General features: G+C 35.6%; 2 protein-coding genes across 5 annotated transcripts in view; one reads left to right on the forward strand and one right to left on the reverse strand.

Annotated features, from left to right (window-relative positions):
- Positions 1 to 19,611, forward strand: part of LOC137386831 (uncharacterized) — a 51,281-nt gene extending 31,670 nt beyond the window's left edge. For 3 of the 4 annotated variants that reach the window (XM_068072992.1, XM_068072991.1, XM_068072993.1), the window contains 4 exons: positions 1,547 to 1,767; positions 2,431 to 2,656; positions 5,902 to 6,070; positions 7,356 to 9,046. In XM_068072992.1, coding sequence (XP_067929093.1) covers positions 1,547 to 1,767; positions 2,431 to 2,656; positions 5,902 to 6,070; positions 7,356 to 8,146 — 1,407 coding nt within the window. In that variant the 3' untranslated portion in view covers positions 8,147 to 9,046. Of the gene's footprint in view, positions 1 to 1,546; positions 1,768 to 2,430; positions 2,657 to 5,901; positions 6,071 to 7,355; positions 9,047 to 13,454; positions 13,588 to 19,266 lie in introns of those variants that run through there. The other variant, XR_010977848.1, reaches the window with a different exon arrangement.
- On the reverse strand, positions 9,071 to 24,459 carry LOC137386832 (uncharacterized). Its single transcript, XM_068072995.1, has 4 exons — positions 24,272 to 24,459; positions 23,002 to 23,127; positions 12,901 to 13,075; positions 9,071 to 10,299 (listed from the first exon to the last, which is right to left on the reverse strand). Exons 2-4 carry the CDS (start codon positions 23,125 to 23,127, stop codon positions 9,536 to 9,538), a joined length of 1,065 nt encoding a protein of 354 aa, XP_067929096.1. The 5' UTR covers positions 24,272 to 24,459; the 3' UTR covers positions 9,071 to 9,535.
- Positions 24,460 to 25,893: the final 1,434 nt, after the last annotated feature.

The following is a 25,893-nucleotide window of genomic DNA, read 5'->3' on the forward strand; positions in this document are numbered from 1 at the left end:
CACACCAGGATATACGGTATATATAATTCTATGTATATATCACTGTTTTAAAGGTAAAGAGCAATGCTAAAACTTATCGCTACGGCGACACTTCTCCATAAGAGACTAGTGTTAAACCACACAACTTGGTCTCGCTGTTTCGTAATTACATTATGAAACAGTGTTTGAGTTACAATAGATATCAGTGTTCTTATTCCTGCTCAAAGATGAACTTACCTAAAAAAAATTTAGCAAGTTTCGCCAGAAAGCATCAGTATTTTTCTATTATTTGCGATTAGTTTTTTTTGTTTGGGATTATTTGACTGCCAGGATGTTTTATGATTAAAATTGACAAAATTTGATCGCTGTTGAAACTCTCAGAGTAAGAGAAAGCCCGATTACGGTGTCTATAGTTGCAAAGATATTGACAGAATAGAGACGCTTAATGCTGCAATTTGAACGCAATAGCTGATATCAACTATTGTAACAATCACTTCGAATCAAACAACAAAACGTCGGATCTATTTGAAGCATGGAAACCCAGTTTATTAACAACTAGTGACATTCAGCATATACATTTTTCTTTTGAGCATTTTAACTTAGATCAAGTTTTGTTGATTTTAACCTTAAAACATCCTGGCAATCAGATCACCTCAAACATCAAAAACAATTGCAAATGATAAAAATGTGCCGATACTTTTTGATAAAATCTACATGTAACATGTTGCTTAAGCTCATTTTTGAAAACAATAATTGCCTTACACACAACCAACATTTCTTTCAGCATTGAGTTGCGCGACTTATCTAGAAACATTCAGTACTGTAATATAAATTATTCATTAGCTTTCCTTACTCAAGTCATTATCAATAGACAATTACTTAAGTGAAGCTGATAAAGAGTGCTCATCGTTAAGTATAGAGCTAAATCTATAAATAGTTTGAAGAATTTTATATCCTCTTATACAGTCTGATGAGAGGAAAGACTGCAGCCTCGAAACTGACAGTAGCTGAAAGCTAAGTGCACTCTATTCGCACTAATTATATATTTAGCTCTATACTTCATGTTGAGCACACTTATTAGCTTTACATAAGCATGTTATCCTTTAGATAATTATTTACTTCATATAAACTACATACAAATAGCTCTATTTATTTATATGTAGTTATTTATGTAGCTATATATAACTACATATACACAAACTCGGTATGCGTATATGTAGTTATATATATATATACTGTACATCATAATATAAGTATATGTATTGGTGCCATATCAACATTAAATATTTTGCTACGGAAAATAAAATATGTTTTTTGTATTTAATTATGCTGTATTTTATGACAAATGCTGTAATTTATTATATCGTACATTATTATTATTATATCATTATAATAATATCATCATTATATTATTGTAATTATGTCATACTTTATTGTGATCTGTTCATATTATACTACTACTTGAAATGTCAGTTTTATGATCGTGTGCTGTAGTCAGCAGTATCCATAACAATTGTCATTGCTTATCGTAGCAATTGTTAATAATATTTGTTAGCGTGGTTTATAGGCAGCAGGAGGGCGGCAGCGGGTAGACAGGCGTGTCATAGAGCACATTCATAAACTTGTCAGCGAAGGAGTCATACACATCGACCATATGAAGGCTCGGATAGATGAGTTTGTCACTCAGTTGTTTTCTGGCAAGCCCATGCCTGAGAAAGACAATAGACGCTATTACCCTTTTGCTAAAGACATCTCTAATCATATACAGAAGTCTATGGCTTCTCTTATGTAAGTCTACCATACGTTCGCTTGTATAAGAACATTGATTCATTGAGTTCGTAAAACAAAAACAGTGTTATTAGATGATTGTACATTGGAGTTGTTGCATCTTTGTTTCATCTAAATAATCGAAAACTTGTTTACAATTGTGTGTCTATAGATTTAATGCATTTTTAATAAGCTGAGAGATTATAAACTGATTTAATTCATTTTGAATAGGTTGAGAGATTGTTGAATAATTTAATACATTTTGAGTAAATTGAGATATTTGTAACTAATTTAATATGTTTTGAATAGGTTGAGAGATTTTTATCCTTCGTGTACCTTATATTGGGTACCTTCTATTGTGTTCGAAGAGTTGTCAGCAAATGTCAAGGTAGTTGACATTGTTCTTGTTGTTGTTGTCAAGCAAATGTCAAATGTCAGTTGTGATGACTTCTACTTCCTGTCGCTGACTTAGCCAGTGCATAGCGTAATCACATCCACATTTTTTTCTGTAAAAAATATCAGGCTTTTTACTATTGTGTTAGCTATTTTAAAGATTTCTTCGTAGTTATCACTATTGGATGTGCTTAAATTTGTGTTTAGTACCTGACAACTATACTGTGACAAGTGCATTTTCCAATTGCACCTATTGCATGGTAGATTGCATTCGCTTATTGTATTATGCAGGAGCAGTGAGGGGAGCACAGGCCACCTTCAACAGCTCTATGAGAGTCTGCGGAAAGAGAACCCTGCAGATCTGCTTTTTTACACACCTTCAGGCGATGCTAAGAATCGTCTTCTCTACATCCACCAGACAGCTGAGCAGCAGCTGCTTCTACTAAGAGAGGCGACGAGTCGCTGTCTCCTTGATGTCAAGTACAGAGATAAGAAGAGTTCTCTCCCCATGTATCTTGTGAGTAGTTATTAATCAAAGAGAAGAAGAGTTTTCTTCCCATGTATTTTGGAAGTAGTTATTACTCAGAGATAGAAGAGATCTCTCCCCATGTATCTTGTGAGTAGTTATTAATCAAAGAGAAGAAGAGTTTTCTTCCCATGTATTTTGGAAGTAGTTATTACTCAGAGATAGAAGAGATCTCTCCCCATGTATCTTGTGAGTAGTTATTACTCAGAGATAAAAAGAGTTTTCTCCCCATGTATCTTGGGAATAGTTATTACTCAGAGCTAACAAAAGTTTTCTCCCCATGTAACTTGTAAATAGATAGTAATCAGAAATAAAGAGGGTTTTCTCCCCATGTATCTTGTGAGTAGTTATTAATACATGGATCGCCTTGGATCAACCACATGAGGTGGGAGAGAAAAGTTTTGTTTGGAACGCTCCAGCGGTACAATGTTGGATACTTGAAGTGTACTTAAAATTTAACAGTGGCTCCTGCTACATAAAACATTCATGATTATTAGTGACGCAACCACAGATCTGTAGTAGGCTCATCCTTCCACCCACTTCACGGCTCCACCTGCACCTACCCATCCCCGCTCTCCTCCACCTCACCCTCCTTCCTAAGTATTCTTTGCAACAGCTCAACGCTTTACGTTATATGGAATTTTTTACATAACACGATGCAAAAACTACATAATTTCTTTGTTATGTGGAATTTACATTATGGGAGGTTTACGTTTTACGAGAGTCTAATGGATTATACTTTGTCTTATCATTTTAATTTCTAATAAATAAGTTATTAGTAGAAAAATGGATTGCAAAAGACATTAGTTTATTATAAAGGTTGCACGGCCATCAAACCACTAGCAGTTGAAAGAGATAAGAGCTGAATTATAATAATTTAATTGTTATTACAATTGATAAATGTGTTTAATAGTTGTCAGCTCAATACGAATTAACAATAAAAGAAAATATAACATTGTTTAGTTTTTTATTTCATTTTTGCTGCTCTGTGATTGGCTGATGTTTGAATTACTCATTTTTGTCTTAAATTGCGCTGCGCAGCTGTTTACTTGTCCACCAATCTTTGATTATAGCTTCCTACTAACCTGAAATGTGGGACTGAAATGTGAAGATGCTTCGCATTGTTGATATACTGCTATTGTTTTAATGCTGTATGTATTTACCTGCAGCATTAATCAATAAGGTTTTAAGAATGAGCAACAAATTAAACAAATTACTGTGTATCCTTATGAGAATATTTGTTTCAATAAACAGCGGACATTTTTAATATACAAAGAGAAGTAAAGTGTCGACTGTCTAGTTAAAGTGCCCTTGTACTTCTATGTTGTTGTCTTCTCTTTTAGTGTTCAACTATGTGGTATGACTTGGAGAGATAGGAAGTATGTTTCAAGCTGTTAAATAGGTTTTTATGTTCGAACATGTTCTCTATCGCCCCAGAGTTGCGTGATCTATGTTGCTGCGGTTGTCAAGACTTTTTCGGTGTATCGTATGGTCAGTTATACATGGCAGATGTCTGTATATAGTTGTGGCAGTTGTCAACGGATGGTTATTATCACACAACTAGTACCCTGTCAGCGTGCTGTGAGTGATCATCAGGTGAACCAATTAAAGGTTGACTTGCAACAAAATTGACATTACAGTTATTTGGTATCAAAAGATTCACCAAGTCTTACTCTGTTGTGTTGTAGGTGCCAAATGTGTGGAAAAGTGATTACAAGCTTTTAAAAGCTCAAAAACGAAAAGCTGCCGTAAATTGGAATCTCTTTATTTATCTGACGTTGTCATTACAGTTTGGTTATCGTCTTGTCACGTGATGTTCTCACGTGAATTGAAAGGGCCAATAAAAAGCTCAATATAAAACTTATCGTAGTACTAGTTTATGACAAACACTTCAGGTTTTACCGAAGACCCCGTATCAAATATAGATGCTCGCTTACTTTACAGTTTTGTTTCAGCTTGGACTAATCGTCAAGTCGTAATCTGATCATGTGACCCAATACTTCGAAAATAATTTTTGCAGCACTTTTCGATTATCACAGGTAACCAACAGGCTCGTCATGATTATCAGACAATGATATGTACTCCTTCATGCTAAAGTTAAAAAGTTTACTGATTTTTTACGGTAAGTTATAAGATATCAGTGCTAAAAGTGACAGCATTACAATGACGATAAAACAGACGCGTAAGAACAATAGACATGGTTTTATTGAATGTGTGAAGTATATTTGTGAAAATATTTTGACGAATGAGATTGCATGAAAGTGTAAACAGAAACCATCCTGTAACAACTACGTCCCATTTGAGCCATTTTGGAAAGTGAATCCAAACTACGGCAGTCTCGTGTGGCTGCGATTAACTGTTCATTTTTTTAGCTTTTAAGAGCTTGTAATCACATTCCCATATACTTTGCACCTACAACACAACACAGTAAGACATGGTGAATCTTATGGTACCAAATAACTGTAATGTGAACTTTGTTGCAAGTCAACCTTTAAGGATGTGGTTGCATCAAATTTGAGTTAATTTTAAAAGAAAGTATTTTTTTTGTCTATCAGTTAATATGTTGTTTGTTGTGTTAGGCAACCTCATTGTCAAGATATTTGAACATTAAAATTTAGGTTAGTCTACAAAGACAAAAATGACATCAAATTGTAGCTGATGTTTTAGCCTTTTATTGGTCTTAATTTCATTAAATCGACCTTTTTGACGCAACCACATCTTTAAGGATGGTTTACACTATAACACTGTATGTCGGTGTTGTCTTTTGATGATTATTCATCGATTATGTGCAACGTAAACCGGCAGCATTGTCGAGGCAGCGCTGATACTTTGCAGTTGTCAAATTTTCCGATAGTTTGCTGAGCTTCCTCAACAGTCTGTGCAATATGTATCACATCAGCGAAGGTGATTGGCCTTTGCGTATTGCTTGATCTATATTTTTTAATGACATTTGCTGCGGGACTACTGTTTCATTGTTTCTACGACCGCATTGTATACTAGGAATGTACAGGACGTACGGTGATATAGAGTGCGTACAACTAATCTATTGCTGGATAGCAAATGATTATCACAGGCGGAAGCATATTTGCTTATCAAGCTGTAAATCACGGGTTCAAACCCTGTATGAAGCAATCTTTTTCCTGACCTCCAACTTTCGCTATAAACAGACGCACTCTTATCATAGCAAAGATTGTCAACACATTGCAGGTGTCTGTTACTATTCCAACTCGTTGTAGGTGTCTGTGCATACTGACACTGGTCTTCATACAGTGGCTACTATGATCCTAGAGAATCAGGAAGATCTTGAAGGAGCTCTTATGAAACTTAAGCGTCACAACCCATCTTGGGCTCCTGCTCAGTGGACTGTGCCAACCAAAGCGATAGAGCTTGAGCGATTATTTCCAGGTGGGAGTTATGTACCCTTGTCACAGACATCGTCTATTACTTTACAATGTTTGACACATTTTACATCTTCACTTTAGGATTTGGTTATGGTTGATTCTGGATAGTTGGGGATAATGACATTTATTCAAGCTATGGTGGATGAATATTTTGCTAAGAATAAAAAGGATTTTTGTTGCGTAAAAATTGGCTGCTAATTTTGGTGTTGTGTTTGCGATTTACATTTCTGAAGTTTTATTGTCTTTTTCAATTAAAAGCTCAAAAAAAAATTTTTGTTAAAAGTGGGCGCTATGTTTCAAATTTGCCTGATTAGAGAAGTCATTTTCCTTCATTTAGAGGTGTTTACTTGTGCTGGTCATTATTATTTTGCTATAGCGTTTGTTATCTTATTTGCTAGTATATTATTGTAAAACCTTTTTATTTATTTAAATTTATATAATGAATTTAAAAGCTCACTGAATGTACTGAATAAGATGATGTTAATATAAAATATCAATTAAAAAAATTTTGAAATATTTCACTAAGTTTCGTAAATGTTTTTGATTATTCACCATGCTTCTGAAAACATTCGGTAAAATGCAGAATGTAAGGTAGGGTGTAACGTACTTTGCTTCAATCCTCTAAATTGTAGTTGTCCGCTCATGATGCTTCATATTGCGCAGGGTGCCCTGCCTTAGATGTTTATATAAAGTCATAGTTCATGACCAAAACTTTGACGAAAAAAGTTAACAATCTTTTTACCAATCTTTTAATTTCACACGTTAAATTTTTTTTAATTTGCAATTGTTAAAAACGTTTTTAATTTCAAATAAAAGATTGGTAAAAATATAGCCATGGTTTGACATTTTGCCAGATATTATGGACAGAAACTGAGTTGATACAGCTGCTTCAATAGCATTTTAGGGATCTATCTCATCAAAAGAATATTTCTCATTAAATAAAATACGTTTTGAGAGATCGGTCTACTAGTAGTCGTAGTATTACTTAGCATGAAATATTGACCCTTAAAAATTTTATGGAATATTTTTTTGTCAATGGTAAAACATAGACATAAATAATCAAAATAAAAAAATATTGTAGAGGTTTGCAGTTCACGCTGGCACCCTTGACACTGCTCTGGCAGTGCTGGCAGTCACTTCAGAGTTTATCCATACTTTGAGGGAGGTGTCATGGGACTAATTTAATAAACATCATAGACTGCATGATTATTTCATAAAAATGTCCATGGTTATTGTTATTATCACAATGTTTTTGATGATACGTTTACAAATTTATTTGGGTATGGCAGGCGCGGCAATCATCTCCAAGGATTCTCAAATGAAACCAGTCAAAAGTGCACGCAAGCGATCTAAACGTTCTCTGCCTCCGTCAGAACCACCAAAATCTCCAGGAGAAACCATGCGTGAGCTTCTTGCTGAACTTCATCAACTCAGTTATCAACTTCCTGTCGACGCCAACATGTCACCACTCATAAATTCATTGGACGCGGTACGGCAGCAGGCGAAAGCTTTAATTCCCGTCATCGTTTCTACCGTCACTGTGACCAGCAAGGATTGTAGTGTGGAAGAAAGTTCAAAAAATTCTTTATGTAAAACTCTGAAAAGTAATGCTACTTCCTGTCCAGTTTGGGAGTGGCCAGAGGTCAGCAAGACAACTCAAATCGTGCCTGATGGCACGACTTCGAGTGCTGGTTTAGGTAGCATGGCTCCAATTGTTGACCAGCTTCCTCGCAGCCAACACGGACTGTTAATTGATCCACAAGCTTCTTATATAACCTCCCCTCCCCATATTTTATCATCTTCCCTAGTACCGTCCAATCACAGTAGCAGTAGTGTGCTACCCCAACACGTTACCTCTTCGGCACTCGGCCACCCTTCCGCTTCGACAATGTCACACGGAATCTTCAATATGGCTCCTGCATCAAATCTCTCACTGCATGTTGGTGGAATGTTAACTGACAGTTACCATATGCACAACCGGCCTCTTTACAGCCATCCACCTAGTCAACACCGACATTATTTGGAGGTTTCAGAGTCGCAAAGCTTCGTACAGCACCTGACAAAATCTGTTGACCAGTAGAAGCAATATTAGCTGTCTCACATGTTTCCATTCCAGATAGTAAAAAAAATTTGTTTCATTATCAAATTTCTTTTTTAAAAATTAACTTTTTTTCTTAATTTTTTTATGAGTTATCATCTCATGTCTGATTTAGTAACTTTAAGAGTTTAGTGCCATTGACCACGGTGCAAGGATTGTTTGGAGTGGCAATTAGGATATCCGAAACCTCCCCTGATTATGTTATAAAACCCAAGCTATCTTCAGTCTCTGCCTAGTGCAAATGCTACTCTCTCATTATTACTGCTTAAGTTTTTATCCATACTAGTCTGTATCCTACTTTAATCATCTTAGTTATGTCATGATGTGATGTAACAGCAGATAGCGCTGTGATTGGCTGTAAAATTTAGTTTCATACCTGAATGAATGAAGGAAATTACATTTTACTGATATTACTAAATCAGTGCATCTGCTAATGTAATATGTAAGTAATTTAGGCAAAATATCGGTTGTTTCACTTCGCCGTAGAAGTTTCATTAATAATCCTTATATTGAAGTTGTTTCATTAATGTTTGGAGTTGGCTGCCCAAGATAGTATGAAGTCAATCTTTTTATATATTTTTTCACTATTATTTACTATGAATTAATTTTATTTCATGCATTTAGACTTTCTGAGAAGCAGTATGTTACATGGTACATTGCTGTTTTTGTGATTCAGAGTTGAAATACCTCAGGAGCTTCGGCGAGATTTCTTGATGGTTTTGTCTCTGTTGTAGCGGATGATCGTTATTACTAACCACATTGAATGTTTGTTTCTCTATATATTTTCCACCAGAAGTTTCTTCTGGCAAGCAATAGGCAGTAAACAGGAGTTTATACTGTACATATTGCATTTTGTTACAAAATATTTTAATAAATACAGTAATTTATGTAAAAAAATAGCTTTTGAAGTTTAATGACTGTCTTGCATATATAAAGGCCACACTGATGGTTACAGGCTAGTGGGAATCAGTAAAATCTCTGACTATAAAAGCATTAACTTGGTTACTTGAATTGCAATATTTGACTTGAGCAAAAATATAACATCAGCATAATATTGGGGAGTTCTCTGCTCTTGGCCCTACATACTAAAAACTGGTTCATTATTCTCTCCATAAAACATGAGACTTATTTTTGCCTGTGTTAAGTGTATGTACACAAAGTTGGAGTTTTTATGTTGTGAACAATGTGCTCATTAAATCGAAGTTTTCTACTCCTACATTAGTAAGGTATTAGTGGAAGAAGTTGGTCCGATGTTCTAATTCCCCAAGAGTGCTACCGTGAGCAATAATACGTGAGCATTGCAAATATACTACGAGTCCAAACCCATTGATTTTTGCTAGATCCATATTCTCTCTAACAATGGAGGATGCGCTATACATCATAAGAGGATTTCATATCATCGTCCCAGTGGTCCGCTACTGGCGCCATTTTTGCTGAGTATTGCGCAGGCCTTCCTTCCATGCTTTCTCTGTAGACTTCAAAGGCTATCGCGAGACAGCCAGCCACCTTACGGGCGTTTTTAGAAGAATCGCATGCATATACATGACAGTCAAGCTTTTTGCTTCGAGATGACATTTCTCGAACCATTATAAAGCAGAAAATCCTCGGATAGTTTTGGTCTTGCGAACCATATGAGATATACTCTATCGGAATGGATACACCCTCATACGATTTCACTTTGTTTCGTTTATGAGGAGTCATGATTAAGCCATCCAGCGTCACTTCAAGTTTTACTAGAGGCAAGTCGGAACCTTTGCTGAGTTTGTTCACTGCTTCGACTACTTCCTCCACCGGGCTTTCAACGTATTTGGCACCCTGGTACCCTCGTGATGGCCTACTTCCCATGTACTTGACTAGGAATGTCTGTGGCATCGGTATTGACATCTGTATGTCTGTGTTGTTGTTCTCTGTCTGCTTTTTGTCAGTTTTAAATATTTTAAATATTCGTGAACTTTTGTGTTGCTGGGTCGTTTTTTTATCGTCAGTTGTCTTTGCATGTGATACAGTTCCTTCTTCAGCCGCGTAGACGGCTTGTAGTCCATCGTATCCGGAGTTTTTACCAATCGACGTCTGAACCTGTTGGTCCTTCGACTTTGCCTGTTTTGCTTTATTTGTCTTTGGACTAGACTCTGTACCTAAAACACCATGGAAAATGTTGCACGCACACCTGAAAACTAGAAAGGTTATTTGTGCTATAAACAATATTGTCGATCATCATTCTATTTTTAACCATATCACTGGTTCACTGCCATCTTTAAAACATCAATATTTTGAAAGGTTTTTCTTTGAAATATGTGCATATAATAATTTTCATTTCCGAAATAGAGAATGTGTAAAACAAAAGAAAAAATATAACGAATACACTTGAATCGCATTTACTAAAAATTTTAATAAAATAAATAAAATAAAAGCTACAAATCGAGTCAAGTATTCTCAATACCTATTGGACGCTACTTGGCCAGATGGTATCTAAAGCTCGATCACTTCACTAAAATTTTAATAGTAATTCAATCAAAAGCTTGTCGAATGGGTAATTAAATTTCAAGGTGCGCCTGTTCAATTTTTAGAAAGTAATTCTGTTTTTAAAAAAGTTTTTTCACTAGTTTCATCAGGGACAATAATCAGTTTTGTGTCCTGAAATTTAGATTTTATCGAATGATGGTCAAATCTCTCTTTGAGAAAAATTGATCATTCATATATAATGCTAAATGTGTTGAGCTATCAGCTTTCCTATGGCATCTGGAATTGTAACAACAGGCCATGATAGCTAACCCAAAGTTCGCAGCAACATTACATCATTGACTCAAAGTAGCAAATAAAGCGCTATGATCAATCATAAAAACATTTACAGCAAATTTGGGACTTCAATGTATTGCAAACACACTCAATAGCTAGTAATGAGTCAATTCCTAAACTAAAAATTTAATTTTTAGTGAATAATGATGGCATAATAATTGAAGCATCTGCTCCAATTATCATGCCATTAGCAAAATAGGTGAAGCATATTATGTAAGCAAAAATCATCCTCCATATAGTTATCTATTATTAGTGATGAGCTGAGCAGTGCAACATAATCAGTAAACTTGCTAAAAACGTCCACGAGTAACATTGTAGGAAACAGTCAACAAAATGCATGACTCACTAAAATATATCAACTAAAGTTATCTGGCTCTGCAAATAAAAACTGGCAAAATGCAAAAACGGGTCCAAAGTTGGTCTGGTTTGACCGAAAAAAATTGGCTGGTGTGAACACAATTTTACATTACGAATTGGTTGGCATCGAAATAGTTAAAATCTAGGAGATTACCGGGCTAACTAACATATAGTTTGACTAAGACATAAGACCTCTTTTATTTGTGTACATTTCATCTTGTTAATAATCAACTTTGATATGGAAATGAATACATTGAAAATATATTTTTAATTATTATCTCACGACCAAACGAGCGAAGCGAAGTGTGGGAGTTTTTATGATAAATGCATGGGCACACAACTTACGAAAATTATTCATCAACAATGAGACGAACTCTCGTCAAGAAATTTCATCAACAAATTTAAGCATCGTTTTGTAAAGTCGTTAAAGTATAATAACGATACAAAACACATTTAAACCTATTTAAATATATTACCAAGCCTTTGAAGGTTTACCACAAATTCCTAAAACTAACCCAACTGATCGGATTATACGCAAATAGCCAAATTAATTTGGACGAAAATCGCCACAAAACGCTTGAAAAGCTTGGTTTAATAAAAGTTAAGACCGAAAATTAAAACGCCGAGCGACAGATAATAGAACGATGAAGTCTTGCGCATTTCACAAAAAAATAACGTGCACTTTTCACCAGTCTATAGCATTGTCGAATTGCCGAAGGTTTCGGCAATTAACATAGGAGTACAGAAATCGTTTCATTTTTGCCGATTTCAATTTTTTCATTTTCATTTGCCGACACATTTGAATACTTTCGCATTCTAACTGATGTCCAACGAAGTATAAGTAAAGCAAACGACGATGATATTTTTTAACGTTTCTTATGAGATTATTACAATAATTAATTATAAGTTTGGATGACTACAGAACAATGACTACGTAGTACAGATTTTCTAAAAATCTATGTAAATATCACAACTTTGTGATATTGTTAGCTATGCCGTTTTAAAATGTAAACAAAATTGTGCATTGGTTTTTTATTATTACTATATAAATAATATTGGTTATTCTAATAATATCAGTGCATTTTACTTCTAATATCCGCCAATATTGCATTTCTCTTTTTGCAGGAGGAGAGATATAAACATATAATCTTTTCCTTTCATTATTGCTATTTGTTGTATATAATAATACCCACACCCAGTACATTACAGTTATCCTATTTGACTGCTAATATTGCATTTCTCAACCATCAGTACCCTTTCTTTTTTCCAATATCACTTTGGTCGTGGGCTGTATGACAGTGGAAATTCTAGCTAATATCTATGGAGTTAACTTTATTGTCAGCAGTAAACAAGCTGTCTATCTGTTGTATAAATAGGTAATTTTTATCCCTAAATTTTTATCCGACCACAAAAGTCACATACTCTGAGTATGCAGATCTCATGGCGATCTCATAATCTTAACTCCATCTAGATGACCTAGATCTATTTGGCCTATCAGAATGCTGTAAAACTACCAGCTAATATCTGCAAGCGTGTGTAAGTTGATCATTACAACAAAATTAAAAACAACGTTGCTCTCTTACCCATGCTGCTAGCACCACTGTCTCTACTGGATCCGCTAGTTTTTCGTCTGCGAAGTCTCTTCTCGTTATAACTTTCTTCTGATGTGACAGAGTAGGTCTCCGTTTGAGCGAGAGCTTCCGCTTCATGATGAGACAGAGGAGGCATGTCATCGTCAGCGAATAGAGACCTCCTCGCCTAATTTATAAAAAAGATTTGTTATATTTTATAAATTATAAAAAATTATTATAATTTGTAAAAAAAAATTATAAAACTTTATAAAATTATAATTTACAAAAATAAAATTTATAAAAATTTTTTTCTTGTTTTGAAATAATTTATATATAATCTAAAATACATGTTGCTCTTGAAAATCAGCAAAATCGAAAATGGTGTATTGGGATGGGTTTTATCAAGTTGTTCTCGAATTCTCTATGGTATAACCTATAAATGTCAGCCTTTATGGCTGACTCTCATGGCTGAAATTTTTAATAAAAATCACATTCATCAATAAGGGAAGCAGATATTATCAATGGAGACAAACATAAATCATTGACCAGCCCTTTATTGATTGTAGTTGAGTCTTTCTATAGGAGTAATTCACTGGCTCCAGATAAACAAGATAGTGCGTGGGAATAGATAAAAGATTGTCACATGATAACGCAAATACGAAAGGTCAACATGCAAGCAGACTGTCAGTGCGTTTTCAGGTAGGCTTGGCTAATAGCTTCAATTGCATTTGAGCTTTCTTTAGGCTTGTTCGTCTGCTTATCCGCTGCTTATCCGCGGTCCTTGGGTTTGGCAACATGCCAATTTGTTTTACAATTTGCAACAATACAAATCACTTTGTAAAACGCCTTTTTTTCATTGCGCTTCAAATGTCTCCAAAAACAAACCTTTTTATTTTACTGACATTTTTCAGACTCTATTTTATAGTATTATATTATTATACATTTATAGTATTATATGATTATAGAAGTGGTAAGAATGTTTTACTAGTCTATCGGTCATCATCAGTTATTTATTTTTGCTGTTCAATAGAATTAAAAGTTTATATTTTAGCTACATAGTTTTTGTAGAATATTTCAAAATTTAAAATATTTAATTCATCTCTGAATATAATATACTACATACTACAGTCTAACAAATACAATTCAACTTGGAATTTTTTTTAGGTAATGCCAGCGAAAAATATTTCCAAACTTCATTGCTAGAAAAAATTTTAAAAAGTCGAATCATCATCGATCATTTTGAATGAAATGGGAGTATCTCTGATTAATATAGTAAATTACAGGCAAACTCTTCTCTAAATTTTGCAATGTTTACATAAATCTGACAAAAAAATTTAAAATGTCTAATTTTGATCGCTTCTTCCCTCTCAATTTCCGGAAAAAAAATTTATTCATAGCAATAATAATGGGGACACCAATTTTACTAAAACATTAAGATTATTTTATTTTTAAAGGCGCCACCCTGCCGCATCCAATATCTCATAGGCAGCATTTATAGGTACTTCATGAACGCTTCACGCTGTCGACTCGCGAGAGTTGATTTGTTTAGTATAAGGTAAATGCTGCCAAAGGAGTGAAATATGAATAAAACTATAACCAGACCAATTGTATTGTCCTCGCTTGTTTGCTTTTCTGGTTTAACCTCTTGCTCAAATACTAATGTCATAATAGCACTCACGCCTTACCCCCCTTTTAGCATAGGAAAAATTTCTAAAGTCAATATCAATTGCTCGACCGGTGTGTGTTTATCACCCTGTCTACTCATGACAATCTCTAGTTATTCTCTCTCCTCCGTCAAAGGCACGCTCGCAAAATATGACTTCAAACTAGTTCAAATGCGATTCTATTTGTTCTGGTTGATAAATATGCAAAGAGCATGGGAATATATATTTTGTTATTATCGACAGAAATGTTAGTTTTGTAAAGAATAATGAAGAGACACCGCTATTTTGCCAATTTGAAGTGCTCTATGTGCTGGTAAAATATAATATATATACGTATATATAATATATATATAATATATATATGAATATATATATGTAATATATATATAATATATATGAATATATATATATATGTAATATATATATAATATATATGAATATATATATGTAATATATATAATATATATGAATATATATATTTGTAATATATATAATATATATGAATATATATATGTAATATATATAATATATATGAATATATATATATATATGTAATATATATATAATATATATGAATATATATATAATATAGGACATAAAGAGCGCTTAACTGTTAGTCAATCCTTGCAAAGATGTTTCTAGCAAATATAGATCAGCTCTCATCAGGTGAAGTTATATGAAGTTAAACAGTACATTATACATTTAATTCATGGCAACATTTTTTGTATGTCATAAATTTTGGCAAGAGGTGCAAATGTTATGCATTTCGTTGAAAATGTTCTACAGCTAAAAAAACTTGATAAACAATTCAAGTAGTTTTACAGTGGTGATCATAATTATTATTGTTATTATTATTATATTTAGTAATTTTTATGCTCTCTGTCATTTATAGCGCAATCTCATTGTAATATCTCAGACTATGCATACTATATACAGTATGTTTGAGAAGCAAGTTTTGTAGACTATGTCTGCCACTAAAAATAGTCTCATAGAATATATAATCTATTTATTAAGCACCCATTTTATCCTATCAGATTAGTCTATACTCACAGTGACAGTGTAATCCCGTTGCACCCTCGTGGTATAAGAACTTCGCAGGAGCTACCATCTTTATACACAATTTATAGGTACATTTCATATGTTGAAACATTATGATTGCATTACGATGTTACTCGACATGACAAACAATTATTTGCAAGATTAAAGCACATTCCACAAATACCCAAATCTCTGTACACAGGTTACCAGGTAGTTTTTACATGTAAAAACATTCATGATGGCCTTATGTTGTGCATTTCGCAGCACACAAAAGCATGGCAAAGTGATATAAAGTGCGGCTAGAAGTCGTCATTTGCAATTTAAGTTAATTTCAAAATGCTTGCACTTCAATCTACCAAGAAGTGAACAATTTTCTTACACACACTGACAGGGAATGTCAAAGAGCTATTGCGAAAGAGCTCATTGTACCAAGAAAGGAGTTCTGGCTACCAAAGACTGTTGAAAGCTAAAGGGTGGAGTGAGTATAAAGGTAGAGGTTCCAAAACACAAGCTACTGAAAGCAACCGCCATCGATCGCCGTGATCGACCGCCATCCTACATGTAGCTGTACTCGCCTGAACAGACAGCTTGGAGAACCTACTGGAACCAAACTGGTACCATCTAGACTCAGAAGGGTCTTGAGGGTAGATGGTGCCTTGTACCATCTGCACTCAAGATTTGCAACATCTTGGATTTGCAACCTCTCAAACCTTATACTTGACAACGTTTGAGGGGTTGCAAATCCGTAATAAAACCTGTCATCAGAGAAAAAAACTCTCAGTCTCAGAGAAAAGCACGACATAGACTAAGACATAGACATGGCATAGACTAAGGAGTACCTGAATTGGACACCTGAATAGTGGCAAAGAGTATTGTTCAGGAATGAAAGTTGAGAGATTCAGATGACATTCAAAACCATAATGGCCAAAACTATGTGAGACAACATCTAACAATATGGCATCCAACATCTGTTATAGTCTTTTCTCAGAAAACAGACGCAGTTTTGAAATCTAATATTTTAGAGACCTTGCAGAAGGCATGGAACATGTGCGGGTGAAGTTAGCTTGAAATCAATCGAAACATGTGGAAACGCGTAGGGTTTATGCAGACTAGCAGACACAATAACAAAGTGTGGTTTATTAACATAGATGCAGTACCAAAGATGGAAACAAAATCAATGCAGCCCGTATAAGGCTGGAATGATAACATTATTCATACTATCACAGACCCATCTGCTTGTATATCAGCGAATAATCCGTGACATAGTGTTCTCATTACACAACGCTATCGCTGAAATGCAGCAACTATCATGAAGGGAAATGTAAATCGAGCAACCAGCAATAGCCAATCACCATCGGTTGTACAGACTGTGGTGGATGCCCTGCGAAATATTGGGAAAATTTGACAGCTGCACTGTTTCTTGACATATCCACATTTCCACGAGGATGTCATCGGCTTACGGCGCAAGTAGTCAACAAATAATTACTGAGAGAACAATTCTGACACACGTCGATATAGTGTGAACCAGCCTATAGAAACAGACGAATTGTAGCCATAATTAAACCAACAGCAAGAAACTCCGGCAGCCAATATTCTAAAGGCTGGTCCACCCTGTATCGCCAAATCTCGGCGTTCACGACACAATCCTTGTGATCGTCGATGATAACGATGTTCACATTATCACAAACCCATCCCGTTTGTATCAGGAAATACTCCATGAGGTAGTGTTTCCATCTTTCGTCTTAAGTTTTCATGAAAAAATATTTTTGTTTTCATATGCTGGAATTAAATACTAGTCCCGCAGCGACTATCATAAACGGATATGAATAAATCACTCTATCCGCGACCGCAAACTACTATTGCCGAAATGGTTCACATTTGAAAGGCGGTCATCGGTTCTCGGCAAAATACCGAGAAAGTTTGACAGCTGCAAACTTTCCCGACGGGTTCGCAATGCTTTGTCGATGCCATCGGTTCATGGTTCACATCATCGATGATAAATGTCGAAAGGATAGCGCTGACAAAGACGATATAGTGTGAACCAGCCTAATTAGTGGTTTCTATGATATCACTCGTTCTGGTTTTATTACATGTACATAGAGCTAATCATGTTGCGTATGCTAGCTATATGCATAAATAACTTTGGATTCTTTGCAACCTTGAAACCTTGAAGCACGAAATTGAAACAAAATATTTTGACTGTGCCTGAATAGCAATTTACTGTTTTGTTCTCATACAAAGAAGATAATATTTTGTTAAGACAGCCATTGTTGTTGATTTGGCAGTACAATTGTTGTGACGCAGTTTTGAGCTGATGACGCCGTACTTACCCCAACCTAACAGCTATTTCAATTGAATAAAGAATTATATTACAACTTCACGCTTTACATTATATAGAATTACTCAAATAATACCAACCAAAAACTTTATATAAATTCTTTATGTTAAATTGAATGTGCTTGAAAGAAGGTTTATGTTATAGGAGCATCTACTGCACTTTAACTGACTGAAGAATTTTATTAAAACTTCCAACTCTAGTTGATTTTAATTAAGCTCTAAGCACGTGTTTTTAATAGTTTCTACCAGGGCAAACTGAATTGAAGATGTTATTTTGTCAGCGGTAGTGGGTGTTCAAACAATCAAGAATTTTATACTAAACCAACCATGCATTTTTAGCTTTCAATAAATATTTATTTTAAGCACGTAAGTAATACCATAATAGTAATAAGTAATACATAATTATCTTAAAAAGATTTATCGCAATCAGCTGCAATTATTTTGTCTTGGTCTAGATTTTAAACCATATGACCTGCAAAACAGGAGGTTCAGCTTTTAGAAAACGCATCCAGCCTCAATCACTTCCTACAATTGGGAGGGTTTCTAGTCATCAACGACCCTGTACCACTAGGCACAGACGTACTCAACCAAAATCACCGAGACATTGTTTGAGTAACGATGAGTTCTTAAGATCATGCGACGAAACTTCTGCTGGCTGCGAGTAAAGTAGACATCATGCTCGAGCTGTGAGGAAATTTTCATGCACATGTCCACACACATGTTTACACACATGTCCACACACCCTCCGTGTTTTTGGCTAACAAACAAATGAAGAATTCTTTGCGTGTTTAGAATAAGTGAAGGCAGGCTATTATAGCCTGCCTTCTCTACATTGGCTGGCCAATGTACAATGTAGGGAAGTGTAGGAGTGTAGGAAGAATAAGATCTTTTTCTTCATTGGCTGGCCAAAGGGGTTCTGTTGCTTCAATCTGTCACTGTTATGTTGTTGGCAATTATAGCAATGCATGTAATTTTATCTATTTTGTCTTTTACACAAAGCAGTCTTTTCAAAATTAAAATTTTTAAGAATTCCTGTAGTGTAAACACACTTTTAAATATGTTCATTTGAAAGAGTCCGTCCGACATTTGGTATCTTACAAACCAGTACAATGTTCAAAACTGCATAAACATAAGAAACAAATTAAAATGCAGCTAATAGATTCCTTGATGGGTAGGAGAATTATAAGGGAACCCGCTGCTAGCAAGCACCTGTTACCTGAAAGTAACTGGAACTGACTTGAAGTTATAATCGTCAGTCATCAATCAAAATCTTCCATTACCACTCAATCTAAGCTAAATTATGGTATTGCTGTTACAATAGGCTATGTCGATTTTTTAGGTGATGAAGTTCATATTGTCTAACACGCCTGACCTTCAGACAACAGGTTGAGGTTCGATTCCCACAAAAAGCTACCGGTGGTGACAGGAATGAGATCGAACCTTAAATTGCTTTCTCCAACTGGGCAGCTCTCGAGTCATCGAACATTCCTTGCCACAAGACTCATAGATGTCTAGCCAAGATAACAAAAACATTGTTTGTTCAACAATGCTTTTGAAAACACAGCACAAGCTCTGCTAAGCAGACATCGTACTCAATCCTCCAGGATTGAGTACGATCCTCTAGAGTACGATCCTCCAGGAGTACGATCCTCAATCCTCCAGAATCGCTCACACACATTCCAACTGTGCCATTGTTTTTATAACCACGATACAAAGTTTCATATAAACTCAGAGACTTTGCATGGACCGAGGCAGTAAAGATCAAAATTGATAAATTATTTAGCGGTTTCTATGAAATATGTTAGACTTCAATGAATTGTAGACCATTTTATTATTATTATTATCTTATACTATTATATGTTATATTATAATATATAATATTATATACTAATATAGTCATCAGATACAACCATCAGATTATGACCTCTCTAACAGCCATAAATGTGCCATTGTTTTATAAACTGTATTAACTAGATTCTAAAATAGACTTGCTGACTTTTCCTATAAAATCAAGTATAACAGTCTGTGTACAGTCTGGTACAGAGGTATGAAAGACCATCGACATCAAGTTCAATCATTAGATAGTGAGCTTACTAGCCAGTATAAGAACAGACACATTCAACACAGCCACATGCATAGACATGCCATTGTTTCTTCAAACTGGGCTCTAAATAAATTTGAAAGTTTCTCACCTAAAGAGGGATCTCTACACGCTGTCTCTACTGAAAGAGTTGACACTATTCTAAATCTTTACTATAATAACTCTGTCCGAAGTCACACTAATAACTGTAGGAAAAAAGATTGCCTCACACGGGAATTAAACTTAGGGCAGCAGATTCAAAGGCAATCACATTACCACAACACCACTCAGTCGCTATACTCGTACTACTTTATGGGATAATCACGCTGACTACCCAGGTCGAACTTTCTCATGGTGCGTAGGACGGCCAAGCATACTAGTGCATCTATAGTAAAACTGTTCCTTTGAAGTGTGCTTCTACGATGCTTGTTTTCCATTTCAACAACTCCTAACTATTTTTGTGTATTAAGAACGCTGGACACTAAACAAACTCATATATATGCTCACCGGTGCAACCCATTCAAATGAATGAAACAATATAAAAAAATCCACAAACTCCCCCATCATGGATACAAACAACAAAATACTTTAGTTTCTGTTAACAAACCAACTAAATACGCATTGTATTTTGTCGCTATCCTAGTGAAGTTTGTTTGTTACTATACAAATGTAAACGCGCTAGACCTGAGTGCATATAAACACATAACGCATATTCAAAGTCATTGTTTGAAGTTGCAGAAACAATTCTAAATCAGAAGGGTCATTCCGTAGGCGTAGCATAGATAACGAATCAACAAACTGAATGGAAGGCGAGGTGATTAGCTACTATGAACACAAACTATTTACAGCTATTGTTTAAACCCATAGAATGAGCTAATGTACAGATTGCCTCCGTGATAACTCCCCATTCACCCATCAATGACGCACTTTTTGTATGGGTGGCCTTTTGTTGAACCTGCTTATATTGTGACAGCCAATAGTTCTTTTGGTGTTGGTTATTCGATGTAGAAAATCAGTGAGGTAAAGGAGAGGTTATAAGATATGCAGAAGTCAGCATATCAAACTCTACATTTTAACCCAGTAGGAGCTAGTCAGGTCTAATTTTAACCTGAATGTTATGCTGTCAAGGAAAGGTCATCAGGCAAACATAGCATCAAACGCATCATGTCAAGAAAGAGTGTGATGACAAATGCCTTCATACACACATGCATGGTCATGATGTTTTTTTTGCGAAATCAGTTTTTCAATTCTAGATATATATTGCTCATAAAGTTGACAGTCAGCAAAAATGTTTGTTGTGTAATAGCAGCAGAAGGTTTATCAAAATGGTAAAATCATTTGTTCTGGTAGTTTTCAAGAATATGAGCTTATCCGTAGTAGTATTAACTGAAGCAGCAGAACTCCAAACCTTCCATCTAGTGAGGATTCTATGGACGGAAACCATAGGCTAGTTTTAACTGCCTGTAAATTACATATGTGTGCCATGAGAATTTCTGAAAATCCAACAAGGAATGAATTTGTTACATTCGGATCTATGCCAAAAGTAATTTGCGGAAAATGAGAAGGCTTCACTGGTGTAGTTATCTCTGTTAAACAATCCACATCACTTTTTACTAAAGCCGCCATAATGGATGAGAGATACAGTTAACCCCTTCAATACAGTCGACCACCACAATACAGTCAACACCTGCTCTTTCAGACTTTCCTTCTTGAACTTTTAATTGTTTGGACAGTGATGAGGCCCAAACGATTGTCCGATGTCGCTGTGTCTATCCAAAGAATGACAACTTTGACCGATAGGTGACTCTCCCGAGAGACAACGTAAGCGACACACGTTTCCTGTCAGAGTGTTGTACTTCAATTTTCATGCGTTATTGTTACTGTTATTAATATTATACTGTACCCTATTACAGGTATAACCATATTTTACTCTCTCATATATACTGTATATACATATTGTACCATACTGTAGTCTAGGAGTATGTGTGTGAGTCAATACAGGCTGTTTAGTGTACAGCACTCAGTTTTCAATGTCTGGACATGGCCCTGTCTGTATGAGTCTGAAAAAATCACGGTTGTCTGTAATCGATGTGCACACACTCTTAAGGCCCGTACACACTATCGCTCAAATCGACGATTAGCTGTGCGATTGACTGCAACGATGGGCTGCTATGACGTCATTTTGCGATGAGCCAACGTAATCGTTGCTAGCGACGATGTGATGGACTTTCAACATGTTGAACTTTGACATCGATGATCGTAACTGTTAGCATCTTGATTGGCTGTTTGTTAACCGCATCCGGATCCAATTTCAACTGTTGTGAAGATTTGTGTCAATTATTATTCACAAGCATGATGAAAAACTACACCCGTGATAAATTACGTAATCAGATAATTAAAAGATAACAAAAGGACCAGCAATATCACCAATGCAATTTCATAATTTCTAATTGGTTGTTGGTTAAAGATCACCTACAGATAATCGTTTATAGTGTGTACATCTTATCGTTGATGATAACGTAAAAACAGCTAACCGTGCAGTCGATCGCACAGCTAAATGTTGACTTGAGCCATAGTGTGCACCGACCTTTGTTCGTTGTTTTATCTCCCAACGGCAAGAGAGAAAATGATACATTTAAGGCTAACTAAGACGCTCTAGTTATTCAAATAGAATTTGAGAGCTTCCGCCAACTTGGTGCTTTTTGCCACACGGAATTTTTTCACGTTAACACCAAGCAGAAACCTGACATAAAATGCTTTAAGTTCAAGAGAATTCACTTGATAGAAGGTTTTCATTAAACGAGTGTCTACTGTATTGCTTGAAATTTGAACATCCGAAATCAGATAATTCGTTATGGAGTCGTCAACTATTCATTAGCTAAAAGGTTTGCGGCTCAAACTTTGACGGTGAAATCATCTCTTTATATTTCTCTTGCTAGTCGTGGTCAGGCGTTCAGTGCAAAGTCAAACAGTAAAACATTCAAAATATTGTACCTTTCTCAGCTGCTCTTTCCGTAAGGTTCCAATATGGAGCCTCGCTATTGCATCTTCAACATCTGCTGGGTCGAGTTCAAGGGATGGACGGCTTCTTGGTAGTTTCTGGCTCAACACTGCGGACATCTAGAAAACAAGTCCAGTAAAACCATCAATCATTTATGCCTGTAGGGAAAGAGTGTATATGTCAAGGATATTCTGATAGTAAAACTATTTCCTAGTTGCAAGAAGATAAGATGTTGTCAAGTGGGCTCACTATCTATCTTGTTCACATATTATTAATGAGTGAGTTCCGATAGACCTTAGCGGGTTTCCAAAGTCGCCATTTACTACCTGTCATTTGACTATACTGTAAGTGTCAATGAGATGAGGTAACATTTTTCATGATAAAAACAATACTTTCAACCGCATCTCTCTGGTTGAGAGTATTGTTCCCTGTTTCAGAGTATTGAGACAGCAAATCAAATACAAGTCGAATATTTGGGTTGCATAAGTTAACCAACCTTGCATCGAGGGATCTAACAAGCACTGTACATACTGGGTATTCAGAGGGAGCAATGTAATATACATTGTACATAGCTCATGTACGTTGTACATGATGCAAATATTGCAACAAAGGTTATCATAAACAATAAGCATCGCAGTGAAAAGTTATCAGGTTGTGATAACTTTCGCTTCAACTCTGTGGTTCACTACGATCTCTAGTTATATTTTTGGCGTTTGTCTACGTCTGGTGGTCTAGAAGAAGGGAATGAAAATCTCACATGTTTCACTCAAAAATGTTCAGTCCGAGCTATCCTTCAAATACCGAGTATGACGTCTGCTTAGCTTACTACAAGCAGAGGCTGTGTATGTTTCAGAGTATGTATTGTAGAAGGAACAATGGCTCTGTGACCTTGGCTGAGCAGTCCGAGTCTGGTAGCCAGGAAACCTCGACGACTGGAGACATGCCCGGTTGCAGAGAGTAATTCTAGGTTGAATGTTGGTCCTGTCACCACTAGTGGTCTTTTTTAGGAATCGAACCCCAACCTGTTGTTTACCGATCAGCAAATCTAGACCACAAGGTCATGGCTGTTCAGTATTAATTAAACCATCTGTTACTATTTGAGTTCAGAATTCTCCCAGCAAATGCAGTCTTTTTTCTAGATTTGAAGGTTAAGAAAAGTTCAGACCTTCCTTAAAGTGATAACGATGCACTGCCTTTGGTCCTACTTCATGGTTGCTCGAGATGAAAATGTTCAAGAATGTAGAGACAGTGTTAGCACCTTACCTGCTCCCGTATCCCTTCTCAGTAGCTTGTAATCCTATTCCTGAGTATCCACATAAACAGTCTTGTTCTTGTTGTTTCATGAACAAGCAGGAAAGAGTTGTCAAGCCTCCGAGTAACTAGTCAATTGTTGTACCACTGAAATAAACTCCCGTGAGATGGAGACAAGCGATTAAGCGTCGCTGCGCCTTGCTTTCCGCCTGTCAACTGAATAAGTCCCGGCCGCCCTTTACAGATAATATGAAGTGATAACGCAACGCTAGGCATACTGGAGCTTATTATACGCCTATTACAAGAGCTTTAACAATGGCTAGGCTTACTTTGAATAGAAAGCTCAAGTTTGCTGTCATACGAGATCGGCCTCTGCCCTCGAAAGTGTGTCCGAAAGATTCATTGTGGAATGTTGGAATAATGGCATTTTATATAACAAAGGCCTAATGAGTTAGCACCTTACAAAAGTAATTTTCGATAGTGTGGATACGCGTTTTTATTAGCTATAGTGACACATAAAGAAAATTAAAAAAAGGAGAATCAGAGAGATACATTGTTACAAGCAATGCTTAAAGGTTGACTTGCAACAAAATTCACATTACAGTTATTTGGTATCAAATGATTCACCATGTCTTACTCTGTTGTGTTGTAAGTGCCAAATATATGAAAATGTGATTACAAGCTCTTAAAAGCTCAAAAACGAAAAGTCGCCGTAGATTGCAATCTCTTTATTTCGATGACGTAACCACGAAATTTGGTTATAGTCTTGTCACGTATGTTCTCACGTGAATTGAAAGGCCAATACAAAGCTCAATATAAAACTTATCGTAGTACTAGTTTATGACAAACACTTCGGGTTTTACCGAAGACCCCGTATCAAATATAGATGCTCGCTATTTTACAGTTTTGTTTTGGCCTGGTCTAATTGGCAAGTCGTAATCTAATCATGGGACCCAATACTTCGCAAATAATTTCTGCAGCACTTTTCGATTATCACAAGTGACCAACAGGCTCGTCATGATTATCAGACAATGATATATACTCCTTCAAGCTAAGGCTAAAAAATTAAACGAATTTTTACGGTAAGTTATAAGATATCACTGCTAAAAGTGACAGCATTACGATGACGATAAAACAGACGCGTAAGAACAATAGACATAGTTTTATTGAATGCGTGAAGTATATTTGTGAAAATATTTCGACGAATAAGGTTGCAAGAAAGTGTAAACAAAAACCATCTCTCACAACTACGTCACATTTGAGCCGTTTTGGAAAGAGAATCCAAACTAGGGCGGTCTCGTGTGGCTGCGATTTTCTGTTCGTTTTTGAGCTTTTAAGAGCTTGTAATTACCTTTCCACATATTTTGCACCTACAACACAACAGAGTAAGACATGGTGAATCTTTTCATATCAAATAATGGTAATGCAAATTTTGTTGCAAGTCAACCTTTAAGGCTTTTTATAAATGGTTTTTGGATATGTGAATTAATCAAACTATTAGAAATAGAATTGTTAATCATGAAATCTTATCAATTCTATAGAATTATGTTAAATTTGTGTCGTAAAAGTGCCATACAGAATAATGAAACTAAAAAAGTAAGTTTCGATAGTTTGGATACACGTTTTTATTAGCT

Source organism: Watersipora subatra, chromosome 2 (genome assembly GCF_963576615.1).
Source record: "Watersipora subatra chromosome 2, tzWatSuba1.1, whole genome shotgun sequence".
Classification (NCBI taxonomy): Eukaryota; Metazoa; Bryozoa; class Gymnolaemata; order Cheilostomatida; family Watersiporidae; genus Watersipora; species Watersipora subatra.